Source organism: Antechinus flavipes, chromosome 1 (assembly GCF_016432865.1).
Source record: "Antechinus flavipes isolate AdamAnt ecotype Samford, QLD, Australia chromosome 1, AdamAnt_v2, whole genome shotgun sequence".
NCBI classification, from domain to species: domain Eukaryota; kingdom Metazoa; phylum Chordata; class Mammalia; order Dasyuromorphia; family Dasyuridae; genus Antechinus; species Antechinus flavipes.
This window is the reverse complement of record NC_067398.1, coordinates 47,401,149-47,427,354: the sequence shown is the minus strand read 5'-3', so window position 1 is coordinate 47,427,354 and position 26,206 is coordinate 47,401,149. Positions and strand designations below refer to the sequence as shown.

General features: G+C 35.9%; 1 protein-coding gene across 2 annotated transcripts in view; it reads right to left on the bottom strand.

The window, feature by feature from the left end:
* Nucleotides 1-6,465: 6,465 nt before the first annotated feature.
* Nucleotides 6,466-26,206, bottom strand: part of LMCD1 (LIM and cysteine rich domains 1) — a 72,867-nt gene continuing 53,126 nt past the window's right edge. For both annotated transcript variants that reach the window (XM_051981360.1, XM_051981367.1), the window contains 3 exons: nucleotides 24,123-24,458; nucleotides 8,476-8,691; nucleotides 6,466-7,101 (listed from right to left, as the gene is read on the bottom strand). In XM_051981360.1, coding sequence (XP_051837320.1) covers nucleotides 6,943-7,101; nucleotides 8,476-8,691; nucleotides 24,123-24,458 — 711 coding nt within the window. In that variant the 3' untranslated portion in view covers nucleotides 6,466-6,942. The remainder of the gene's footprint in view (nucleotides 7,102-8,475; nucleotides 8,692-24,122; nucleotides 24,459-26,206) is intronic.

The window sequence follows — 26,206 nt, the reverse complement described above, 5'->3', positions numbered from 1 at the left end:
CTCAAGGTGGCAGTCAATTTTTTTGGGACTCCATCTTTCTAATACCATTGTGAGTTGGGATTACATTGAAAGAGCACTACACAAATGATGACTTGCATACAAAAATAATTTAAGGGATATCATCCAGAAATTAATATATAGAAAAAGGGATGGGTTAATCATATAGTATGGTAGTTATTTATGCAGTAAAGGAACATAGATATCTTAATTGCTATGCTGGTATCTATGGAAAGCTAAAAATAGAGGAAGGATTTAAGCGTGTATTGCCCACCACCCTATTAGTCAGCAACTATCAACATCAAGGTAAGATGTACAACAAAAAATGATTACAATTTTTTAAAGACTCAGATGATGGTTAACATTTTTAGTAATAAAGTATTTTAATTGACATATATATGTATATGTTTTTAGACATAATACTATTGCATACTAAATATATTATAGTGTAGAATAAACATAACTTTTATATACTCTGGGAAACCAAAAAAATGTGTGACTCAATTTTATTGCAGTGGTGTGCCAAAACTGCAATATGTCTCAATTATGTCTGTATTGTCTATTTCAAGGCAGACCTAATGTAGAAAATAAATTTCCCCTTGCTTTGTAGGCCAATTTGTTCCTTGAAAAGAGGTATGTGATTCCATGTGAAGGTATGGACTCCTTAAAACTTTGCTCAATTAAAACTTTCCTGGTCGACAGGATAGATATAAATGGTAGTAATGTGGACAAGCAAGGTTTCCTCTCTAGGGATCTAATTTTGTTGGTAAGTAGTAAAAGCTGTTGGATGGTCTCACTCCTCATGATATCATTAAATTACCTATCTCTAAATTTTTCTTTTGCAGCATATTGGAAGGTTGGTGGTACATAAATCATACTAGCTGCCAGAAATAGTACAAATTTATATATGACCTTTGATCTCTACTATATCTGAAGAATACGTGTTTGGATAACATCAGAATTACCCAGCTTGCTTAAACTATACATTTAGATTTGTACATAAGATTGTAGTAGACTGTGAATTATGGAGTCACAGAATCTTATCATTATTTTCCATCATCAGTCTTAAAAAAACTCTACCTCATTGTCTCCCTATTTTAATGTACCTTCCCCTCAGCATTTTTCTAAAATGAAGATCTGACCAGCCTCCCTCTCTTCACCACCCACCCCTAATAAACTCCAGGATCTCTCCATTATATCCAGGATCAAATATACAATCCTTGATTTGACATTTAAAACCATAGCCTGACCTCTTCCTACCTTTCCAATCATTTAATATTTTTCTTCCCTCCAGAGAATGTTGTGTAGATGGAATAGTAAGTGGGTCTGTATACCATGAGTTATACAGACCTATTTACTGTTCTATCCACACAACATTCTATCTATTCTCAATATTTTTTAACTAGCTATACTCTTTCATTCCTGGAATATTCTGCTTTCTCTGGCTTTTTTCAAGATTTAACTCGAATCCTACTTTTTACAAAAGGCCTTTAACATATTAAAGCCTTTTCTTCTAAGTTCTAAAGTTAACCTTTTTGTGGTCATGCATACCTTTGACAATCTGGTAAACACTAGACTGGATCTCCTCTCAGAATAATGTATCTATATGCATAAAAATACATGGGATTACAAAAGAATCCAACATATTAAAATAAGGCTATGGTTTAAGCGCCTTGACCCTAAGATCATGTTATCTTCCATCTCATACATATCTTTTATGTACAAAGTGATGTATATATTGTCTTTCTCATTAGAATATCTTTATAATAAGGACACTATTTTTGTCTTTTTTTTGTATCATCAGGGCTTAGCATAATGTCTGGGACACAGTGAGTGCTTAATAAATGCTTAACGACTGAGTGACGACTTCAAAATCACTTGTTCTAGCCTCTGACCAAATGTAGAAATGTCCCATCATCTCTTTTCTCTTTCATTATTTATTTTTAATTTAAATACAAATTAAAAAAGAAAAAAAAATCCGTGTATACGGCAGAGGATTCAAAATATAAAGCAATAAATTTCCATTTCAAGAAAGCCTATCAAGTAAAATACTACACATTTTTCTATACATCCCCTTTCCCTTAACAATTTTTATTGATATATTTTGGTTTCATATCATCTTTGTTGCCATATATAACCTGGACAGAAAAAAACCCCATCAATTTAACAAATCCAATCAATGTGATTTACTCATTTTCATGGGACTTCTTTCTCACTGTGTTTTTTAATGGAAATATGGCAACGATGCCTAAGAAGAATAACCAAAGAATTCCCAGACCTCTCTAAAACAAGTTGTAAGATACCTTATTGAGGAACATTAGTGGCAAGAATATAGTGAGTAGTAGATTGAGGAAATTAGGTGGTATCATGGATAGAATACCAGACTTAAAGTCAGAATGACCTGACTTCAAATGTGATCTCAGACTCTCATCAGCTGGGTAATTCTGGGCAAGTCAATTTTTTTTTGGAGGGGTTTACTTTTTTATTATAGCTTTTAATTTACAAGATATATACATGGGTAATTTTTCAGCATTGACAATTGCAAAACCTTTTGTTCCAATTTTTCTCCTCCTTCTCTCCACTTTCCCTGGAAATTACGTTGAATCAATCATGCACTATACTGATTAAAATGCTTTTGTTTCTGAAGTGGGATCTTGTAGTCAATCATACTGTGGGACAATTGTAATGGTGAACAGATTTGTCTTGTTACTGTTTTAACATGTGCCCATATTTTCAGGACATGCTGTTTTATCAGTATGATTGAATGTCGATCAATGAGCATAACTGTTGGGAGACAGTTTATGTATTGCTAAGAGCATTTTGTACAAATAACTGTCTGTAACAGGTTATGCTTATGTATTTACTTATGCATTCTTGATTTTGTGACCAGCCTAAGTATTCTGGGGAAGTAGGGTTTAGTATTTAATGAATTATGATTCCAATTGTGCCATTACACTTTTCAGTGCAGCATGGTAACTAACACTATGTTAGACTAACATTAAGAATCTGGAAAAAAAATTTAATGCTAGTGCTGGTCATACTTTTGTTTAGTTTCTTGCTCATTTTTGAACTATACTATTTGTTTAAAGCATGAATACAAACTTATGTATTGAAATATACTTTAAAAAAAATCCAAGATGCTTCCAATTCCTTCCAGATGGCAGGTTAACCAATACATGTTAAATATGTTAAAAACATGAATTAAATAGAATATATGTATACATGTCCAAACGGTTATTTTGCTATACAAAAAGAATCTTACTTTGAAATATTGTACAATTAACCTGTGAAAGAAATCAAAAATGCAGGTGGACAAAAATAGAATGATTGGGAATTCTATGTAGTGGTTCATACTCATTTCCCGCTGGGTGTAGCTGGTTCAGTTCATTACTGCTCTATTGGAACTGATTTGGATTCTCTCATTGTTGAAGATGGCCGCGTCCATCAGGATTGATCATTATATAGTATTGTTATTGAAGTATATAATGATCTTCTGGTCCTGCTCATTTCACTCAGCATCAGTTCATGTAAGTCTCGCCAGTCCTCTCTGTATTCATCCTGCTGGTCATTTCTTACAGAACAGTAATATTCCATAATATTCATATACCACAATTTACCCAGCCATTCTCCAATTGATGGGCATCCACTCAGTTTCCAGTTTCTTGCCACTACAAACAGGGCTGCCACAAACGTTTTGGCACATACAGGTCCCTCTCCCTTCTTTAGTATCTCTTTGGGATATAAGCCCAGTAGTAGCACTGCTGGATCAAAGGATGTGCACAGTTTGATAACTTTTTGAGCATAGTTCCAAACTGCTCTCCAGAATGGCTGGATGTGTTCACAGTTCCACCAACAATGTATCAGTGTCCCTGTTTTCCCACATCCCCTCCAACATTCCGCATTATCTTTCCCTGTCATTCTAGCCAATCTGACAGGTGTGTAGTGATCTCAGAGTTGTCTTAATTTGCATTTCTCTGATTAATAATGGCTTGGAGCCTCTTTTCATACGGCTAGAAATAGTTTCAATTTCTTCATCTGAGAACTGTCTGTTCATATCCTTTGACCATTTATCAACTGGAGAATGGCTTGATTTCTTATAAATTAGAGTCAATTCTCTATATATTTTGGAAATGAGGCCTTTATCAGAACCTTTGACTGTAAGAATGTTTTCCCAGTTTATTGCTTCCCTTCTAATCTTGTCTGCATTAGTTTTGTTTGTACAAAAACGGGCAAGTCACTTAATGCCTTTTGACCTCACCTTCTTTACATGTAAAATAACATTTTTTTAATATAACATCTTTACATAGCATCTGCCTCACAGACTTGTTCAAAGATCAAATAAGATAATATTTGAGAAGCATTTTATGAAACTTGAAACACACATTTTTTTTTAATTATAATAGTAAAACAGAAGGGAAGACCTTGAACAGTAGTAATCAAGATGGAATCAGGAATAGAAGGGAGGCTGGTTTAGGAGCGTACCTAGACTTTGAATCAGTTTAGTCAGAGTAAGGCTACAGTAGGGCAAGGTGAAGTCAGAAACTAGGCCAACAGCGAGGTATCAAGGTAATATGAGGTCTAAAATATGGGGATTGATTCATGGCGAGGCAGGTAGTGGGGCTCAAAACAGGCGATAGACATGGAAGCTAGGGAGAAAGAAGGTCTGTGAAAGAGTCACGTATTCAAGGCAAATGAATCTAGGAAATGGGAATTAGCATTAGATCCAGACATAGTTCCTGGATGATAGATATATGATATTTTTAAGCAGACTGAGATAATGGAAACAAATGTTGCTTCATCCAGGCAACATTTATATCTTTACTCTTAGGGCAGGGACTAATAATAATAATTTTAGATAATTTTGATATTCTCTCTCTGTTTCTCTCACTCAGTGTATGTGTCTGTCATTTTCTTTCTGTGTGTTTCTCTCTGTCTCTCTGTGTCCCTGTGCTGTCTCTCCCCATCCTTCTTTGTCTTTCTATTTCTCTGTCTCTCTCTGTATCTCTTTCTTTGTTTTTTTTTTTTTTGTCTCTGTCTCTGTCTCTTTCTCTTTCTCTATTCAATTCTCTCTCTTTTAAGTTTACAATGATTGTATGAATGAATAGTCCCTAAACATGATTAGCCTAGGGTTTCTAGGTAGAAGTGACTTAAGATACTTGAAAATTTGACTGCAGTAGAAAAGAGAAGAAAATAGAGAGGGAAATTTCTGAAAAGTATTTCTGGTAAACCTATACCCTTATTACCTGGCTTTTTAGGATTAGGGTTAAATAAGGTAAAGTATCTTGAGCTCATGTTTGTAATTCCAATGCAGCTGAATTTTGATGGTTTAAAAGATGAAAATGCAGATGTGGGACATCTGGACCTTTGGGTTCATCTCCTGTCCTCCTGCATTTTAAAGTCCATTTCCCTCTCATTATCACTTCCCAGAGGGAGTCCGTGATCTCCTTGTTAGCACATGACAATGTGGAATTTGGCATTAGCCAGATAATCATTTCCCAGGGGAAAGTGACAGAATCACCTCATTAAAACCTTATTGCACATTGTATACCAAATCAGACATAACCTCAACAGACTACATTATACTGAAATCATTAAAATGAAAGTTTGTAAAATGTAGACCAGTTGGTTTTTACTGTTCTTTAATTTACGTAGTATAAAGAGTGTTGAATTGACAATTAAACAAACTGGATTTTTAATCTTTATCCTGATATCAACTAATTATCTGTGAGAATTTGGACAGGTCATAATTTCTCTGAATAGCCATTCCTTCTCTATAATGTGAAGAAGCCAGGTCATCAAGGATTCTTACTCCATAGTCCATAAACTTACTTTTGTTGGTAATTATAATTTAATGTAGTTTGTTTCATTTGCAATCTTATGTGTTTTACTTCATTCAAAAAGTATTATTTTTGAAGATGGACCAGACTGCCAAAGATCAATGAGATGAAAAAGATTCAGAACCTCTAGATTGGATTGTTTCTATAAGGTTTTTCAGTACCATCTTTACAGCTCTGGTAAAAGCATCTGGTTCAGCTCTTTGGTAGGGAAATGAAGGAGGAACAAGTAAGAAGTAATGTTTATTATTTTCCCCCTGCAGATTAATCTTTTGTGTCTAGTCTTCTATTTTCTTCTATTCTGATGGTCCAGCATAAATTAACTCTGAGATGTAATGTAACTTTCTTTTTTTTTTTGCTTTTTCTCTAGCTATTTGTTACCAGTAGACACAATATGTGTATGTGTATAAAAATTATTCTATACACATTTTTATTTATCAGTTCTTTCTTTGTATGCAGATAGTATCTTCCTTCATAGGTCCTTTGTAATTAATTTGGATATTTGTAATAATCAAAATGACTTAATTGCCCAAAGTTCTAGTTAAAACAACATTGCTGTTAGTATATACAATGATCATTAACCAAAATCTTTCAAACAATGGACAGTGTGAATAGCCAAATAAGGAGAAATATCTTGATTTAATAGAATTTTTATTGAGAATAAGCTTAACATGCAAAAAATGCACTTTGAAATTTGAATTATATTTGAAAAGGAGGCTGAAAAAAAAACCTTTGGAATCCAACATCCCACCCACCCCCCTCTAACTCCTTGATGTTTCAGGAGCTCCTGTGTTCATGAAAAAGGCACTCAGATTCTATTCCTATATGATCTAACCTCTCACATTGGCATTTTGGGAAACTCCTTCTATAAAACACCAGTGGTGCCATGTAGCACTTCTCCTTTCATCTGAAAATAGCTTTCTTCCCCATGTTTACACAGAACATTTTTTGGTTTTGAAACTATCTACCCACAAGTATCTTTCCTTTAAAAAATATCCCACTGAAATATGTATTAGTTGCTTGCTTGAGCTCAGACATTCTCTTCTGCCTCAGGGTGAGATGGCAGGGATTCTGGCCGTCTCCCTCCACTCAGGCTCCAAGGGGACACCCCTTAAGAACGCTGGGTTTTGCTACAGGTGGGGCACAAAAGCTGGCCCTTTGTCACAATGTAAGCTCGGCCAGTCAATGATTGCTCGCAACCCTCGCAGACAAAGTGCTTTCGATGCCAGGCCAGATCTTCCACTCTCTGGTAGTCCTCGGTGAATATAATCTGACAGAATAGAAAAAAATAAGCCACAAAACTCAATTCAGTTCTTGGGCAGGGAAAAAAGAGCTCACCCAGATTTACAAAAGGAAATGACCTGGCAATATCATAGACTTAAGAGTCTAGGCTTTCAGACTATTTAAAAAACAAACAAACAAAAATCATCTTTAAATTGATCCATAAGAAAGTCAGGAGAGAACTTCTTCCACTATTCTCTGTGTATAAACATGGTATTTGGGGGATGTGGTATATAGCATTCCCAGCCACAGATGTGAAAGATTCTTCACTTGGGGATTGAGGTTACTTGCAGTCAATTTATTGCTTCATGATATCCTGTGATATTCTTTGGATTGAAACCAAAACCCAGCTCTCAGTCCCCTTGTTCCCCTGGGCCTGATGGATTAACCCTTCCTTCTAAAAAGGCATTTTCTCTGACTGAGGTAAATCCAAATGCAGTGAATTTGTGGAACTAGTGATCTTCCAGGGCTTGGTCATTGATTAAGATTTGAGGGCATCAGAAGCAAGTGAATAAATTTGAAGTTTGTGTAGGTCAAAATCATGTGGGTAGATCATTTAAACTCCCAATCACTATATTTCAATATACTCACATGGTCTTGGAAATGACCTCAGTCCTAGAAATCTTGGTTGTCTCAGTTTGGTATGAACAATAAAACCACAGGGAATAGGGGAAAAAAACAGGCCAAAAGGGGTCATGTTTTATTGAAGTCTCAGAAAAAGAATAAAGGATGCTTAACTGGGAGTCAAAATACTTGGTATTGATTTGAAATTTGACTAAATCTTTAAAACATTTTGGATCTCTGTTTGCTAGTTTGTCAAATGGGGTTTATGATGCTACCCATTTTAGATCATAGACTTGCTGTAAGAACTAAATGAGATGACTGATGTGACTATACTTGGATTTGGATAAAGCTCTTTATAGTTGTAATTTCTATGTTATGTTGTTATTTTTTACATCACCAAAACTTCTGTGTGACTAGAGATTTGCTTACTTATGGGAGAGATATCATTTCTCCCCAAAAGTTGGAAAATATATATATATATATATATATATATATATATATATATATAATTCCTTTGTATTCCTAATGGTGGTGTTTTAGGGCAAGAGGTACAAAGCAATGACATGTGGTCCTAGTAAAATATAAGTTTCTTGAGGGCAGGGACTATTACACTTTTGTCTCTGTTTCTCCAGCACATTCCTGGATGAGTCATTTAACCTCTGTGGATTTTTCTCTATTGAATAGATGGCCCCTGAAGTCCACTGTAACTTGAGTTCTATGACCCTCTGTTACTTGATACTTCCCCAGAATATATGGGATGCATGGGAAAGACTATCTTTGCAAGAAATAATATGCTTACCTCATCACAGCCCTTGCACCTGGGCCGTACACTCTCACAGTAATGGCGCCCACAAAGGGGAACCCCATTTTTCCAGAAGTAGATCAGGTCCACCAGAGGTTCAGAGCACTTGGCACATACAAAGCAGGCAGGATGCCATTGCCTATCATAACCAGCTCGGTCTGCATACACCACAGGGCAGTCTGAGGGGGCAGCCTGCTTACAGTGCTCACAGATCTAAAAGCAGAACACAAAAAGGCACACAGTGGGTGGGTGTCCTAATTCAGTCCCACGCTACAAAGCAAACCAGCAAAAAATATATAAAGAGCTTTTCCTGGACATTGTGGGGAATATAAGGGAGGATTAAAAACATTCCAGAGGAAATGAATGGATGCCCATCAATTGGAGAATGGTTGAATAAATTGTGGTATATGAACGTTATGGAATATTATTGTTCTGTAAGGAATGACCAGCGGGATGAATACAGAGAGGACTGCCGAGACTTACATGAACTGATGCTGAGTGAAACGAGCAGAACCAGGAGATCATTATATACCTCAACAACGATACTGTTTGAGGATGTATTCTGATGGAAGTGGATCTCTTTGATAAAGAGAGCTAATTCAGTTTCAATTGATCAAGGATGGACAGAAGCAGCTACACCCAAAGAAAGAACACTGGGAAATGAATATAAACTGCTTGTATTTTTGTTTTTCTTCCCGGGTTATTTATACCTTCTGAATTCAATTCTCCCTGTGCAACAAGAGAACTGTTCAGTTCTGCACACGTATATTGTATCTAGGATATACTGTAACCTATTTAACATGTAAGGGACTGCTTGCCATCTGGGGGAGGGGGTAGAGGGAGGGAGGGGAAAAATCGGAACAGAAGTGAGTGCAGGGGATAATGTTGTAAAAAAAATTACCCAGGCATGGGCTCTGTCAATAAAAAGTTATTTAAAAAAACATTCCAGAGGCAGTAGGATAAAGAAAAGTCAGCATCAGTCAAAGAAAGTAGGGTTTACATTATACTATTGATACATATTGTCTCTATGACCCTGGATGGGTCCCTTACCCATGTGGTATTCTAAGTACCCCTTAAATAATGTGTCAATGAAGCAGTTTCATGGGTAGAAGGGGTTTTCTCACCTGCATTTCTATATAATAGTCCCACAATCTAAAAGTATACATTCTCTTCCCTTTATGAGTTATGAATACATGTATTATTGGGGAAATTAAGCTCAGAAGCATAAAAAATAAGCACTAGGAGACAAACATATTTAAGTACTAAACAGAATTGTTCTGATCAGTGGTATCAGTTTCAAATAGGAAGGGATTTTTATGGACCTCATATTTTCTCAGAAAACCAAAAATAACATCATCTGTATAATATTGTATTTTTACTTATTTCGTCTCATATTTCTCAGTTACCTTTTAACCTGGTTTTGCCACATTGGGAAATTGTGACAGCCCCATTTGGCATCTCTTGCTCAAACTCCCTGGCCAAATCTGACTGATCACCTGTCTACTCCCACACTCATTGAAATCCACCCTTCATTCAGCCATCAAAATGATTTTCCTAAAGCACAGAAGCAGCCATTTTATACCCACCATTTCCAATTCAATAAACTCCAATGGCTCCATAGTATGTCCAGGATCATATATAAAATTGTCTTTTCATTCTCTTTTAATGTATCTCCTTTCTGTTCTTCCAGTCTTACACTTTACTCCCCTCTAGTTATTCTAAATCCCAGGTCCATTGGCCTGTTTGTTGTTCCTGGCACAGGGCATTTAAGCTTCCTTTCTCTGAACCTTTGGACTGTATCTCCCACCCCTCCATGCTTATAATCCTTTTCCTCCCTCTTTCCCTCATAGTTTCTTTTAAGACTTAGCTCAAATGCTGCCTGATACAGGAAGCCTTTCTGAGCTCACATTTCTTCCCCACTCCTGCTTCCTTCCCTCTGAGATGACCTTCCATCTATACCATGTAGATCTTGAATGTACATTATTATTTGCATGCCTTAATTGGAATGTGTAATATTCTTCTCTATAATATAATCGTTCTTTGGGAGCAGGTTTCTTGGGGGGCTTCTGGGAGCAGCCTTAGTTTCAGTTCAATGTAATAATCACCTCAAATTCAGGCAGGAGTTAAAGTCCAGTCCTTTATTGTTTCCTTTTAAGTCTTGTCTCTTTCCTTGGGCCTGGTTAGCTTTCTTAGAAGCCTATCTCTCTCCTTGGTTCTGAGAGCTCTTGCCACTAGTCCTTTGCCTCTCTAGCTTCAGTCTCCAGCCAGCACAAAGGTGGAAGATGGAATGAATCTGTCTCCTCCTCTTTGAGTGGGCTTGTCTCTTAGTGGGCTTGCGAGCTCCTCCTTATATATGCTCTCTTAAAGGTGTGAACTCTAATAAGTACTAATTACATCTAGAGAACTGTTAAGCACCCTGCTGAACAACCATTGTCTCTATCAGTTCCTCTGCCTTAGCACCTTGTAAGAATTCTAACATCATGTGAGCTCCATCAAGACATAAAACTGCCTTTTAACCATATTTTGTATTCCCCAAGCTGAGCATATTGTTTTGTTCATAGTGTTTAATAAATGCTTGTTGACTGACTCCTCTCATTTTATTTTCATGATTGCACTGTGAAGTAGCCAAGAAAGGTGGCATTAATGTCCATCCTATTAGTAGTAAAATCCCACCTGCAAATGCCCCTATGAAGCCTGTTGATTGATTCACTGGAGAATAGAATTCCCCTAGTAAGTAAATTCCTTTTTGCCAAAAAAAAAAATCCCTCTACCAAGTTGGTATCTTCCAAGTAATGTTATTAGAGAGTCATTTAGAGCACTCAGAGCTTAGTGACCTGTCAGTTGGGTAGCCAAGATGTGTTAGGAGCAGGACTTGAACCCAGATTTTCTGATTCTAAGCCAAGCCAAAAAGCATAATGGTAAAGCCCTGGACCTGGAGTTAGGAAGAATTGAATTCAAATATGACCTCAGACACTTATTTGCTGTTTAATCCTCTTTGTGCCTCAGTTTCCTCAATAATAAAATGCAGATAATAATAGCATCTACTCAGAGCATTGCTATGAGGATTAAATGAGATTTTACATATATATATATATAGTCTTATTTGATATGTATGTGTGTGTATATATATATATATATATATATATGTTGTGCATATTATATAAGAATATCCATATGTGTGCATATATTTATAGATATATATATATATAGTGCTTAGCAATAAGCTCTATAAAAATGATTGTTCCTTTTTTCCTACTTCCTTAAAATTATCCTTTGTAAAATTCCATTTTAGAGCCTTCAGAGGCTTTCCTTAAGATCTTTTCCTTAAGATCTAATGTGATGCACAGTTAATATGACTTCCTAATGTGACTGTGTATACAAACTTTTCTAGATGGCCTGGAGCTAACCAGGGGTCTTAGAATTAATTGATTAATTCATTAGTTTCATGATAACCTAAAAATAGCTGGGAAGAGTATGCTGTGAATGCTATTTGGATGTAAAGTACATTTTCTACCTGGCTGGCTAAAAACGTTAAAAGTTTTACAATTTCTAAGGTCATGACTCCCATGGGAAAGGAATTAGCTTATTTCCCCACTCTGATGTATATGTTCAAAAGCCACCGAGTCTTATAAAGGAAAGCTCAGGGTTTTGAATTTTCTTCTATTGTCTGGAGTCCCTGAAGGCCTGAAGTATGTGTTTTTAAATAATTAGGTCTGCCTGGTATTTGCAGTCCAGAAAATTTCTCTACTGGGTGGGAGTTTGGATTGATGACTTTTGAAGGACCCTTTCAACTATAAAATGCTGCTACTCTGTGAAATGGATCATGCCTTAGCACAAATCTTCTGAAACAAACTTTTATTCTGAAAACATCAAGATTGCCGTGATCCAGGAATAACTAGTCTTAACGCATATATATAGATAGATAGATAGATAAAGAGAGAGAGAGAGAACATGTATATATAAATATATATATAGAGAGAGAGCATATATATGTGTGTGTATATCTATCTATCTATCTATATATATATACACATCTATATATCTATATCTATTTATCTATCTATCTATCTATCTATCTATCTATCTATCTATCTATACACATATAAAACAGCATTATTGATTAAAGAAGGGAAAGCCTGTCAGAACAATGGGAAACAGGTACATTATTTAGAAGAACTAGACCAAGGTGAGTTCTCTAACTGCAAAATGTTTTCTGCCCTGGGACTAATGGAAGAGTCTGTAGCTCATTCCAAAGAAGAGGCAGGACAAATTCCCAGCATGCCCCATTATTAGGTAGAGCTCTCCAGATCGCCCCAACTTCCATCCTCAGCCTTACCTAAAAAGGTAAGCATTTCAGGTTAATCAAAAGCTATGGTTATATGCTAGGAATTTTACTAAGCACTTAAGAAACAAAGATTAAAACCCTAAGAGCCCTTGATCTCAAGAGACTTAGATTCTCTTTGACATGCAACTCTTTGACATGGTCTGGTCCTTACAACTGATTATTTGTAAAAGTGGTGAACTTTTGGACTTGGTCTAAAGCAGGTCAATCCTATATCAAAGGACCTGAAGAGTTAGAGCTGAAGGAAATTAGTGGTTATGGAATCCAATCCCTTCTTTAACACAATTTTAAAAATGTATAAATTGAGACCAAGAGAGACTCGTCCAACCTCACAATTGGGATTTGAATCCAGATTTTCTACCCCTGAATCCAAAGCTTTTTCATCATTATAATACCAGAGTTGTCTTAGGTGCTGTCTCTTCCTTGAAGGAGATTCTCTGATCTCTTATAATCTTGATTTACCTAGCTACATTAATTCTCATGGATGCTCTATCTGCTATGGGTTTCAATTTTTTCAGTTACCCCAGAATGCTTTTGGGAATGTCAATGCCTCTACTATCTTACAACATCTCTACAACAGACTTTATTTCTTCCAGTAGCCTTTAAAGCAAACAGTCTAATTGCCATTTTATGAAAACAAGATGTCCCAAATAATAAGGTCTGTCAGCACATGTCAGGAATTAATTTCCTTTTTTTTTGCCATGAGCTGTTTTCCATGTCTCTTTCTTGTGAAATCTTAAGAGATTCCAGAGAGTGACTTTGATGACCCAGAAGAATTCTAGTACCCCAAATTTCTGATCTCATCATGGAGTTGGGACGGGATCATGACTATTACTTTTAATTATGAGCTAATAAAAATGGAGAAAGGAAAAGCATAAGACCCAAAGATTTTTTTTTTCTTCTGGTCTCACCGCCGAAGCATGTGTCAGCTCAAGGATGATGTTTTTTTTTTTTTTTTCCTTTGATATTTCACCCTAAATTCAGTTTTTATTCATTAGGACATGGGTCAATTCAGCCACTTTGTTAAACTGCTATCCTTCCTAAGGGACATTATGCATTGTAGTCAAACCTTATTGTTCTGAATTTATAGAATCTAGATCTAGATGGCCAATGGAGAAAGTGGAAGGCATGGAGGAAAGCAGAGCTGAATTTGAATCTTTCCTCAGATTTTTACTAGCTGTAGAACTTCTGGAAAGTCATTTAAGCCTTATTAGCCTGTTATAAAAGAGAGAGTTGGATTTAATGGCTTTTGAGTTTTTTTCAGTTTTAAATGTATGACTAAAGTACATTTTTCTTCCTCTGATTTTCTCATACCTCCTCCATTTTCTACATATTCCTTATTCAAATCTGGTCTTAATTTTAAGTTCTATTTTATTTATTTTGTCTCTTCCATGAAGCCTTCTTTGATAACTTCAGTCCTCATTTATCACATAGAATAACAGAAATCTATGATTTTGAAGAGCCATATGAGGTTATCTTATCCAATCTTTTTATCTTAAAAATTGCTAAACTGAAATTCAGAGAAGTAACTAACTTGTGCAAGGTCATACCACTAATAAGGAGAAAAGTAAGAATTTGAACTCAGGTCTGATTTGACCCCAAATTTCTGGACTTTGACACAAGATTCTTTCTCTATCCTTTGAAATCTTGAATCCCTTTGTTATTATTGGAAAATGGGAATTGGTGCCAGAGTCCCAGATTAGGAATACTTAATCAAGTTGATATTTCATAAACAGTGTTAAAAGCAAGAAGTCAGATGGAGAGCAAAGTCACATTATTACTGCAGAATGAGGTAGGACAATTGAGCACCATTTGAACCCCAATCATTGTGCTTTGGTTGAACAATTAAATATCTCATAATAAACATGCTGTAAGAGCATAGTGAGGAGAGCAGGTAGAATTGAAGCTAATATCTTACAGAAGGGTAGAATATCATGATAGTAAGTTTTGAAAACTGGATTATATGTTCCTTTTGGCCTCCCTTTAAAGCCTGGAGAACTTTTAAAATCAGAGAGGCAGGCATTATTCAAGACAAGAGTGGTATGTTCTTGACTGTAAAGAAAAAGGAAACATAACATTCTTATGGAAATGTTCTATAGAATGTTCTTATAGAGATATAATGTTCTTATAGAAAACTACAACAAAAAATTCCAAATTGTAGGAAAGGTCAAAGTGCTTTGGTAAGAAATGTCTAATGAATCTTCTAAAGGAAAAAAAAATTGTGATTCTCAAATGTATTCTGAGAATGAGACAGTGTTATCTTGAAGAGATTATCTGGGTTCTTCTTGAGGGATAGATAAAGATCATTTATAATTATCATACCATTTGCTTTCAAAGAACTTAAAACAAGCTGGTCACTTACAGAGTTTAAGCATTTACCTTCTAAATTTGTCTAGATTGGGGGAGGGGAAGAGATGAAACACTTATTAAGTGACTATTATGTATCATATTGTATTAAGTATTTTTATAAATATCATTTCATTTGACCTCACAATAGTGGGAGGTGGGTGCTATTATTATGCCCACTTTACAGTTGAAAAAAGTGTGTAAAAAAAAAGTGAATAATTTTTCCCATCATACAAGAAGTAAGGTCTGATGCTGGATTTAAACTCTGGTCATCCCAATTCCCAGACCCTGCACTCTCCACTGCATGATTTAGTTGCCTTGTAAATCTTTTATCCTCCCAGATAGTACACAGAATTACAAACCAATTAGTACTTTTGTATCCTTTCCCAACAATTCAATTCAATAAGTGTTTATTAAATGCCCAACTCTTGTTCAAACAGTCAGCAAAATTCTGGGAAAACAAAGATAAAAGCAGTCGCTGTTTACATGGTAGGAGAAGAAGGTAAGAGATTGGAATCGATAAAATCCCTAAATGGAGAGAATCAAAAATTCTCTGATAATCATAAAATTTCTTTTTATTCTTGATAGCATCCCTAGGGGGCTTTCTAGTAGGAGCAATCAATTTATATTTTGTTTCAAGCAATAGCAGACTAATATGATTAATAGCTACACACTATTCTTTTGGTTAAAACTTCACCATCTTAAAATGATGTTTGAGAAAATCCCTCTAGACTGTGGTGGCTTAACACTATAATCCCAGTGGTTTGAACAGCCAAGAGTCATATCTACATCATATGATGTTTCTTTTTGGAAACTCCTTATTCACTTGCTGACCCACATTAATCCAAAGAGGATTCTGAAAATTTCACTATCACAGCACAGTAAATATTAACACAAGAGCCTTAAATCCAAGTTCTGGCTTCTTTCCAAAGCAAATACTTCCAATTTATTTATAAACACAATCTCCCTGTTTCCTCTTATGGTGATCATTCACTATCTTCACTTAGCAACCAAACAGATCATCAGGGAGGGGTTTTCCTCCATTTGTTGTTTTTGAGGTCTGTAGCATTATCCCCTTCTTCATGCTGAGAATATTTAAGGACAAATATGTATAATATCTATAATAGTTATTATATATGCCTCCTTCATCTGCCATCTCTGCTTCTTTGGGAAGAACAAATGGATTTGTTATTGAACACGATGTTCTCTACCATCGGGGTAAAAACATCAACAGTTTCTAACTTGAAATGTCTCAAGTCACTGTATCTTATTTGCTTTTGAGAAGTAGATTTCATATGTAGTATAGCTGTTGAATCTATGAGGTGCCCTTGAGCCTCATGAACTATAGGGTCCAATGGTCCTTTGGACTATTTCCACATATAAAGAAGAAATAACATGATACAATGGAAAGAACACTGAATTTATAGCCAGATGCCCTGAGTTCAAACTTCTCTGAATATGAGACTGTAAGAAATTCTTCGCCCATAAAAAAAAGCAATTGGACCAAATTGCATTTTCTAGCTTTAATCTATGAGATTGTAGTACTGAATGGAGTGGTAAACTGGTAATTACTTGGTTCTGCCAAAAAAGGCACTGGTTAGGCTGAAAGAAAGAACAGGGTTTAGGAAACCCAGAAAGCTGGTAATTAATTAAGACTATTCTAAGGGCTATTCTGATGGGGGGGGGAGGATAAATAAGATGTCTATTCCAACTCTGCTTTTTCTCAACTTTTCTTTCTTCTTTCGTCTTATAGATTAAATGATGCATAAACATTTAAGGGAGTTTGAAAACAAATTCAAACCTCAGTTTTAACTTTTTGGACCTCAGTTTCTCTGTTCAATGGGGCTAGGCTGGAAGAAATGATCTCCACAGTCCTTTTCAGTTCTAAATCCTATGATACTTTATTTTTTTAGTGACTGAGGAGAGCTGTGTTTTCAAATTTCCAGAGAAGATTCAACAGGAAAGAAAAAAGTCGATTAACCCACAAGCAAAACATTTGCTTGGACAACATCCTGGAAGATTCATTTGCCCACAAGAATGTACCTTAGTAGCAGCCTATGCAAACTCCAACTAAACTCTCAAGTTGCCTGGAGTTTCCATCTGCATCCCAGACATTTGGCTGCTAAGATTGGGACAAGGATATATTTCGGGACCCTCCCAGCCTTATATGGCCCCTGAACGTTCATCTGCTCAGACTCTGGGAGATTGGACTCTATGTGTTCCCTGTCCCCACTGTCAAATTCCAGATCAAATTAGTGGAATTTTTACGAATGGAAGGAATGTCCTTATTTTTCTTTCCTTTTTCCCCCCAATCAGGCTCTTTATTTCAAGATTTTAATGTAATAGTTTGACTTTACAAAAGAGATTCTAGAACAATAAAAAATTAATATCTATTAATGGGGATTAAGTAAAACTTTATGACCTGCAGTGGCTTCTTTAACTGGAGTTATGGAGTGGAAATATGGATTAAAAACAAAACAAAAAATCTTATAGTCTTCCTAGTATAACTCTTATAGTTGAGGCTAAATGACTTGGTTAGGGTCATAAAGGACAGAGATAAGATTTGAACCAAGTTTCTCTGATTGCAAATCCAACAAAACTTTCATTATACTTCAGTGCTTTGTAGAAGAAGGGAGAATTCCTGGGCCAAAGTATCTGCTTGGAAACTTGGGAATCCTATTAATGTAAAAGCCTTCTGAAAGCCTAAATGAATGAAATGAATGAGCCCATTTGACGTAAATGCTGACACTCATGATTTTAGCCCAGCTGCCTAAGCCTGGGGACACCTCTAAATTTCATCTCTGTGGGTCAAGGTCTTGAAAAACAAGGGATGGTGATGAGATTGAGGCAAACTTGTCTCAGGCTGACTGCCTACCAGACACAATACTCTTTAAAACCAAATTATTAGGGGCCCATGACTTATGGAAGTGTATTCGGGGAAGAGATAGGGAAACTGGAGAAATATTCAAGGATTGACTCCTCATCTTAACCATTCAAAATACAGGACTAGAAATTTACAAATTTAACTAGCATTGTTATTTAAACCTTTAGATTCTGATAGACAGTAGTGACATTGATCCTCCTGTTATTTAGGACCTGCTAAGAATTCACCAGAACTTCCTCCACCTAAACTAGTGGGAAAATTAAAGGTAAGAAGTGTGGTTCAATTTTTTTAAATTATAAAGTTTGTCTAATTGCTATAATGGGCAATTAATACTAATGGGCAGTTATTTAATGAGAAAATAATGACAATCCAATTAATAGTTAATGAATGATGACAGGTAAATTATTAAGTTGTATATTTTTAAACAATATTTCCTTACATAATATTCATTTTTCATATACTGTCCCTGAATTTTTTTCCTTTTTAGTTTCTGTCACATCTTTAACATGGTATCTAGAGAAAAGGGTAGTTTTTCATGGGTTTCTTCAAAAAAGACAAAGAAAAGTTTAATTATATTTTTCCCCTACTGAAAAATCCAAAGGGTTCCCTATTGTTTCTGGAATTAAGGGGCAGACTTCTCTGTTTAGTATTTAAATATCCTCACACTTTGAGCCCAACTTACCTTTCCAAGGTTTATTACACATTTCTCCCCTTGACCTGGATTTATGTTTTATTAAAACTGGATGACTAATTATACTTCCCTATATTTGATGTCCTGCTTCCTGATTCCTATATTCTTTCCATATCTGCACTTCTTAGAATCTTTGGCTTCTTTTGAAACTCAGATCAAGTGCATGAAGCCCTTCTTGATTCTCTCTCACTGCTAGGACCCTCCTGAATATATAATATATAAATTAATTATATTATATTAATTTTTAGAATTTATTTATAGTAATATGTTGGATATGTATTTATAGTATCATAAACAGAGATGGCAGGAATGTCAGAGGCCATTTAGCCCAATCTCCTCATTTTATGTACACATCATTACCCTAAAAAAGTCCTTGAAGGCAAGAAAAGTCTGTTCCTTGACTATAGTCCTAAAATATGCTGAATAAATGTTTCTTGAATGAACCAATGAGTAGATGAAGGAATTCAATACAGTCTTTAAGTAGGTATATATTGCCTAACCAATTTCTTATGATTCAGGCTGGTCATCTGGACATCAGAAGATGGAGAGGTAGAATAGTATATAATCAGTCCAGAAAAGTTGGCTGGAATGTGTGCATTTTATTGGGATTGGTTAATGGAAAGAATATAGCTCAGTGAGGAAGACCTGATTTCAATCCAGCCTCAAACACTTATTAGTTGTGTGACATTGAACAAGTTACTTAATCCTTATTTCTCTTAGTTCTTCAACTGTAAAATGAGTTGGAAAAGGAAATGAAAATCTGCTCTAGTAGCTCTGCTGGAAAAGGGGTTCAGGAATTATATATATATGCATTTAGTACATATCTCTATGAGTTTTTTGGGGGGCATGGATAAAGCAATCAGAGTTAAATGACTTGCCCATGGTGCTAAGTAGATGAAAGGATTTGATGGATGAATTGGATGGATTTGAACTCAGTTCCTCCTGAGGTCATCTCCACTCATCCTGATATCTTGCCATTGGCCCCAAATGGCTCTGGAGGAGAAAGTAAGCCTGATGACTTTGCACAGCCCTTGCTCACTTTAATTCATTTCACTTGCATGTCATGGTCCTCTTTGAGATCGAAGGACAAACAACAGCAACAATTTCTATGTGTACTATTTGGATTGGCTTACAGAACATAAGCACTTAGAGGGTAGGGACTATTTCACTGTCTTTATGTTCTTAGCACAGTTATCTGGCACATATCAGATGCTTAATAAATGTTTAGTTATTGATCAATAGACATTGGTAATAAAAAAAAATTTTAAAAAGAATATTTTCAAGGAATCTTCTTTCCAGAAGACATGTATTAAAGTAGGCTGATGACACAGGATCATTATGGACACAGATGGGATCTTAGGATGAGCTACCTGACAGTAGAAGTGAAGGACATTGTAACGGGGGACCAGCACCTTAAAAAATGTTTCCAGATCTAGAGGAAACCTTACAGCTCATTTATTCCAACTACCTGATTTTGTTGACAGGGACTTGAGGCCCAGAGAGATTAAATGAATTGTCCACAGCCACACAGGTACTAAGTATCAGAGGTAAAATCTGAACCAATTGCAGAACCCTTAGCCTTTTCTGTACTGCTCTGTCTCCTTCACTACCAGTCAGCTCATATTTCTGTTTTCTCTACAAGCTAACAACAACAATAATAGCATTTATATAATGTAAAGAACATTTATGCATATTAATTCATTGGATAGAGACAGACTGTTGTGACTTTTTAAAACACTGCTGATATTCAGATACATTAGACGAGATTTGTTATGCATCTCATCCATCCCTTCATTTTAGAAATCCATGTAGCTGTTGGAAAGGACAATTTTCTAATTTAAATAAGCCCGACTTACCTTACTATGATAATTAATTAATTAATTAGTTTTTTGCTGAGACAATTAGGGTTAAGTGACTTGCCCAGGGTTCCACAGCCAGGAGGTGTTAAGTATCTGAGACTAGATTTGAGGTCTCTTGACTTCAGGACAAATTATCATAGTAGGGCAGTTAGTTAGTGCAGTGGGTGCTCTATCCACTGCACCAACTAGCCGCCCTACAGTGATAATTCTTAAGAGCAAATTCAATGAAAAATTTTCTGGATTCTTTCTCTCTGTGTCTCTTTCACCCTCTTCGTACCCCAACTTTATGTCTCTGTCTCTGTCTCTGTCTCTCTCTCCCTTTCCCACTGTTTTTCCTCCCTCATTTTGTCTCTGTCTTCTCTATGTTCTTATACATCATCATCTTGATTATGATTTCCCCACAAAATTTAGATCTTCCATAGACTTTAGTCCTACAGGTTTAGCTGCCTTTCTGACTTCTGGTCAAATTAGCTTCTCTTATTAAATGGGCACAGACTTACAGCACTTCCTCTAAGACCACCCCCACCCCGAATTTTGTTTTAAGTGCAGAGCAGAAAATAAACAGGTGCAAACAAGGCTCACAGCACAAAGGCTTTCTTGTAGGAGCAGCTTAATCCACAAAATATGGCCCCTCTTAGGCGCCAGGCCAAACTGCAGAGGCAGGGACATCCCCACTTGTATCCACACAAAGGAATCTAATGTTAACATATTAGAGCAAATTCTAAATAAGAAACAGACAGTTTACCAGACCATCACATACAGTCTCTTACCAGCTTCTGCTCCCTACTCCCAAAGACTAAACAGGGACTCACAGAAGGGAAATTCTTTCCCTAATGCTATGTACTAAAACTTGGACAAAGTATAGTCTCCCCACGACGGGGGAAGAGCAACCAAACTCTCCCCAGATCAAGTTCCACCTTCTAGATTTCCTAAATGACTAATGTCCAGTTCAGTGTTGCTGGGTTCAAATACTGACTCTACCCCACCTAAGTCAGGTGGGCCATGTCTGTTCATCTCTCAGAAACTCAGTTTCTTCATCTGTACTATAATAATAGCTAACAATAACTAGCATTTCTATAATGCTTTAAGATTTACAAAAACTCTCTTTTCTTTTGATGTATAAAGTGAGGTGTTGGACTAGATGGTGTTTAAAGGCTCTCCCAATTTTAAATCTATAGCCTTTTGTCTCAGAGTCCTGCACTTGACCCGTAGGGCCAGGGTTTTTAACCTGAGTTGAAGTGATCCTGCATAGGAACAAACTATATCACATCTTTATTTTCACTAACCGTAACTGAAATTGAACATTTTCTTCAATTACAAATGTAGGCAACAAGTATTATTCTAAGGAGTCCATAAGCTTCATCAGACTGCCACAGGGATCCATGGCATAAAAAAAGTTAAGGACTCCTGTTTTAGGGGAACATGGGAAAACAAACAAAAAATCAAAAGCATTGCTAGAGCAGTGCATCTTGTTTTCGAGCAAAATGAATGGCAAGATTCGTGACACCATTACATGATGAAAAGGGGTCCAAGGATTTAGATTCTCAGTTCAGATACTCAAATCTCAGTTTTTCCTTTTGCTGGCAATTGCACTTTGCATATGTCACAGCCTTTCTGGGTCTCAGTTTCTTCAAAAGCAAATGAGATGGTTGGAATATAACTTTAAGGTCCTTTCTAGCTCTCCTTCAGGGAGGTTGCAGAGAGTTTGAAAACTTGATTATTTCTTTGGCATTCTATCCAATTTGTTCCAGCTTTAAGGCAGTCAGCTGGTGGGAAACAAATGGATTATGAAATAGAGCAATGCAATTGGATCTGTCTTTCTCCCTGGGCCATTGGGCTGCCATTTATTCTTAAATACAACTATAAAATCATTGTCCATTAAGAGCCAAAGGGAAAAAAAAAAAAGTAACCTTCAGTTTTACCATTTGCCTAAGTTCTCAGAGAAAACACTGTTAGAAGAGGTTGATTGTTGTTTTAAAGACTACTTAAATGCTAACCAAAATGTAAATTTGTCTAAAAAAGGATCTCCCACACAGAAAACTCCTGGGCAGGGATAAATTGAGTCAATATTCCCCAAGCTCCTGAAAATATGTATTTGACAACTAACACATGACAAGAGGTCTAAGATGGTATTTCTTGATGAAAACATTAATCTCAATAGAAATAGCTTACATATATATACATACATACATATATACATACATACATATATATATATATATATATATATATATACATATATACATATATATATATATATATTAGAAAACATTGCTTTAGTTGGCAATTAATAAATTGATGACCAGTGGTTTCTCTTAGTAATTTAAGATGCCCAATGGAGACCCTGGAAGCTTTAAGTACATTTGTAAAAAGGAATGTCCCTCACTAAGGACAATCAACCCTGATTAGTAGACATTTAGTGGGGAAGTGGAGTAGAAATCTTAAAAGCCTTCTATTAAGTACATGACTTAATCATGACATTCAGCAGTTTCCAACAATCTGGACAGAGAAATCCATTTCCATCCATCCATTGTTTTTTTTTTTCTTCATGAACTGGGTCACCCTATATTCTAATGGAGGGGCAACAAGGACAGAAGATCCTTTCCACAAAGTGAGAACTCACCCTGAATGAATTCTCTTTACACTCTAAACAGAAATTTCTTGAGGCTAGAGATAATCTCCTCAATCTATCTTGTCCAGCTCTTTAACAAGAGCTGGGCCTTAATGAGAAAATTGAGAAATAAAGCTTGGATCTTAGTTTAATAATTGATTATTAGGATAATAGTAAAATAATAATTTTTCTCACTATGAGTTATACAGCTGTTTCCTCATTGGGAATTCCCTCCACAAATGGAATCACAGGAATGAACCAAATATAGTTCAACATATTTCATTGGGTTATTGTAAGGCTTGAATAAAATAAGACACATAAAGTTTATTGTAAGAATCATAAAGCATTCCTAGCTGTGTAATCCTGGGCAAGTCACTTAACCCCAATTGCCTCAGCAAAGCAAAAACAAAAACAAAATTAAAAAAAAAAAACCCTTAAAGCAGCAACTTCAACTATTTTATAGGATGACAGAATTGGAAGAAACCTCTTTTCCTCTTTGTATTTGATCTGACTACAGACTATCCTTAGAATATTCTACCTCTTCACATCTACATTTAGAAGTCTTGGTTTTTTTTTTTTTCAAAATCCAGCTCAACTACCACATTCCTTAATAATGATATCCTTTCAAATAACTTTGTATTTCATGTGAATATATTTTAGATTTGCTTATCCATCTACATCCCAGTAGAATGTAAGCTTTTTGAGAACAAAGACTTTCATTCTTAGTATCCCCAATGCTTACCTCTTTGCTGGGCACAAAGCAGAGTCTTTAATTTAATTAATTTAATTTTTAATTAAATTAAATTAATTTAAAGGATTATTAAATTAAATTAATTCTAGCCTGGGTTGGCCCTTAGCTTGAGAGAGAAGGAAACATGGGAATCGAAATGCAGAGTAAGCAAAATACTTACATATTCCACTTCCTTTGTTGAGTCACCAATACTTCCATTTGTGGTAGGTGGTGTGCTTCCTGCTCCTTCAGATTTTTCCTGTTGCTTTCCCTCATCTTTGGGGAGCCCACCTTGTCCTGGGAGAGCTACCTCTCCCACTCCAAGGGCATCACTTTTGTATTTCTTAACAAAATCTTCCATCAGTTTCACTTCATTTTCCAAAAGGCTGCGACATCGAGAAGGGTCTTGATCGTAAATTGGCAGCTGCCTCATGAGTTGTCGCCTGCGGAGGAAAGCTCCTTCAGTCCCTGTGACTGGCTGCATCTCTTTTGGAATCAATTCCATATAGTGGATAGCCTGCCAGTGAAAAAACAGGACATGGCTAGAGCCCAGAACAATCTTTAATTGAGCATTGCAAATAAGCACTAAAAGCCAACATATCTTTCTGCAAAGAATAATTGATATTATTATCACTTGGACTATCTCACCATGTTAATAGGAAAGCAGGTGCTAAAAAGAAAATCATTTTTTCATACTTACCCACTAGAAATTGTGGATTGTTCTCAGGCTGCTCAAGTATCAATTTATAAAACTTTTCATTCTAAAGTGAGAAGTAATGAAACCTGCTTCCATTCCCACACTGATGGTTATTGTCAGGCCAGTCCCATTATTGTCCACCAGAACTCCCCTCTGACAAAAATCATTCCATGATCATTCCCATGATGCCTCAATTTATGTTGTTTTCCCTATTTCATTCTTTCCCTAGACTTACCAAATCTTAATCGATCTTCAAAAGCCAGTCTAGACTCATTTGTCCTCCTATTTATTTAATATTTAATGTGTGCAAAGAATTTGTGGAGAATGAGATAGATACAAATATTATTTAAACTTTGTCTTAATGACTTAGAATTTAAAAATCTAGAAGGGATGAGAGGATGGAAAGAAAAAGAGAGGAAGATAGAACACACATAATATATGTAATCTATCTATCTGTCTGCCTATCTATGTGATAATTACATGAGTTCCCTCTTGCCCTGCCTTTAACTCTTTTCCAGGACATTATCCATATATTGCTAGTCATCTTCTTAATACAGGACAATGATGATGTACCTCCTCTATATTAAAATCTTTTTTTTAAGCTCCCCAGTGCCTACAAAATGAAGGGAGAAAATTTCCCAGCCCTAGTCATATCATATTGAGTTAATATTAAGTTCAGTTTTGGACATCATTATGTTTGAGAAAGACAGTGATCACTGTACTATGTCCATATGAATGCAACCAGGATAGTGAAGATGCTCAAATTTGAAGCATGTAGGGATTCATTGAAGGATATGGGGTACTTGGTCTAGAGAATGCTTAATGGGAACATGATAGCTCTCTATACATATTTAAAAGAGCTCTCCTGTGGAAGACAGATTTCAATTTGTTCTGTTCACCAAGAAGAGCTAGGAGTAGTGGTTAGGAATTCAAAGAGGCAAATTTAGGTTTAGTATTAAGAACAAACTTCCTAACAATTGGGGCTATACCAAAGTAAAATGGCACCCTTTGGGAAGTCGTGGATTTCCCCTGGAAATCTTCATGCAGAGACTGAATGACCATATGTTAATTATGTTACAGAAGGAATTATTTTTCAGGTATGGATTGTACTAAACTAATGTGAGATCGCTTCCAACTCTGAGAAAATCGAGTAGTTACTGATCATGATATTTAAAACCCTCTACAACCTAGCTTCAACCTACCTGCCTACTCTTTTCTCATACTATTCTACCTCACATAAACTGTGTTCTAGCTAAGTTACAACTGGCCCCTTCTTCATAATCTTATAATTATCTGAAAGACGGAGAGTATAGGTTCCTTTTCTGAGGTCGATGACCTTTTTCTTTTAAACTGTATCAGTTGATTCCCTTGATAGTGCTATGCACTTTATTTAATATGTCTAAAAATATTTTTCTGTGAAAGAATCCTAAGGCTTCACCTGATTACTGATGAGGTCTATTACAGAAGAAGTTAAAGAACCTTTGGTGTACAGAATATAAAATATTGCTATTGCTAGAGTTTGCTTATTATTAAAAGTAACACTATCTAGTAGAGCAAAACTTTGTTTT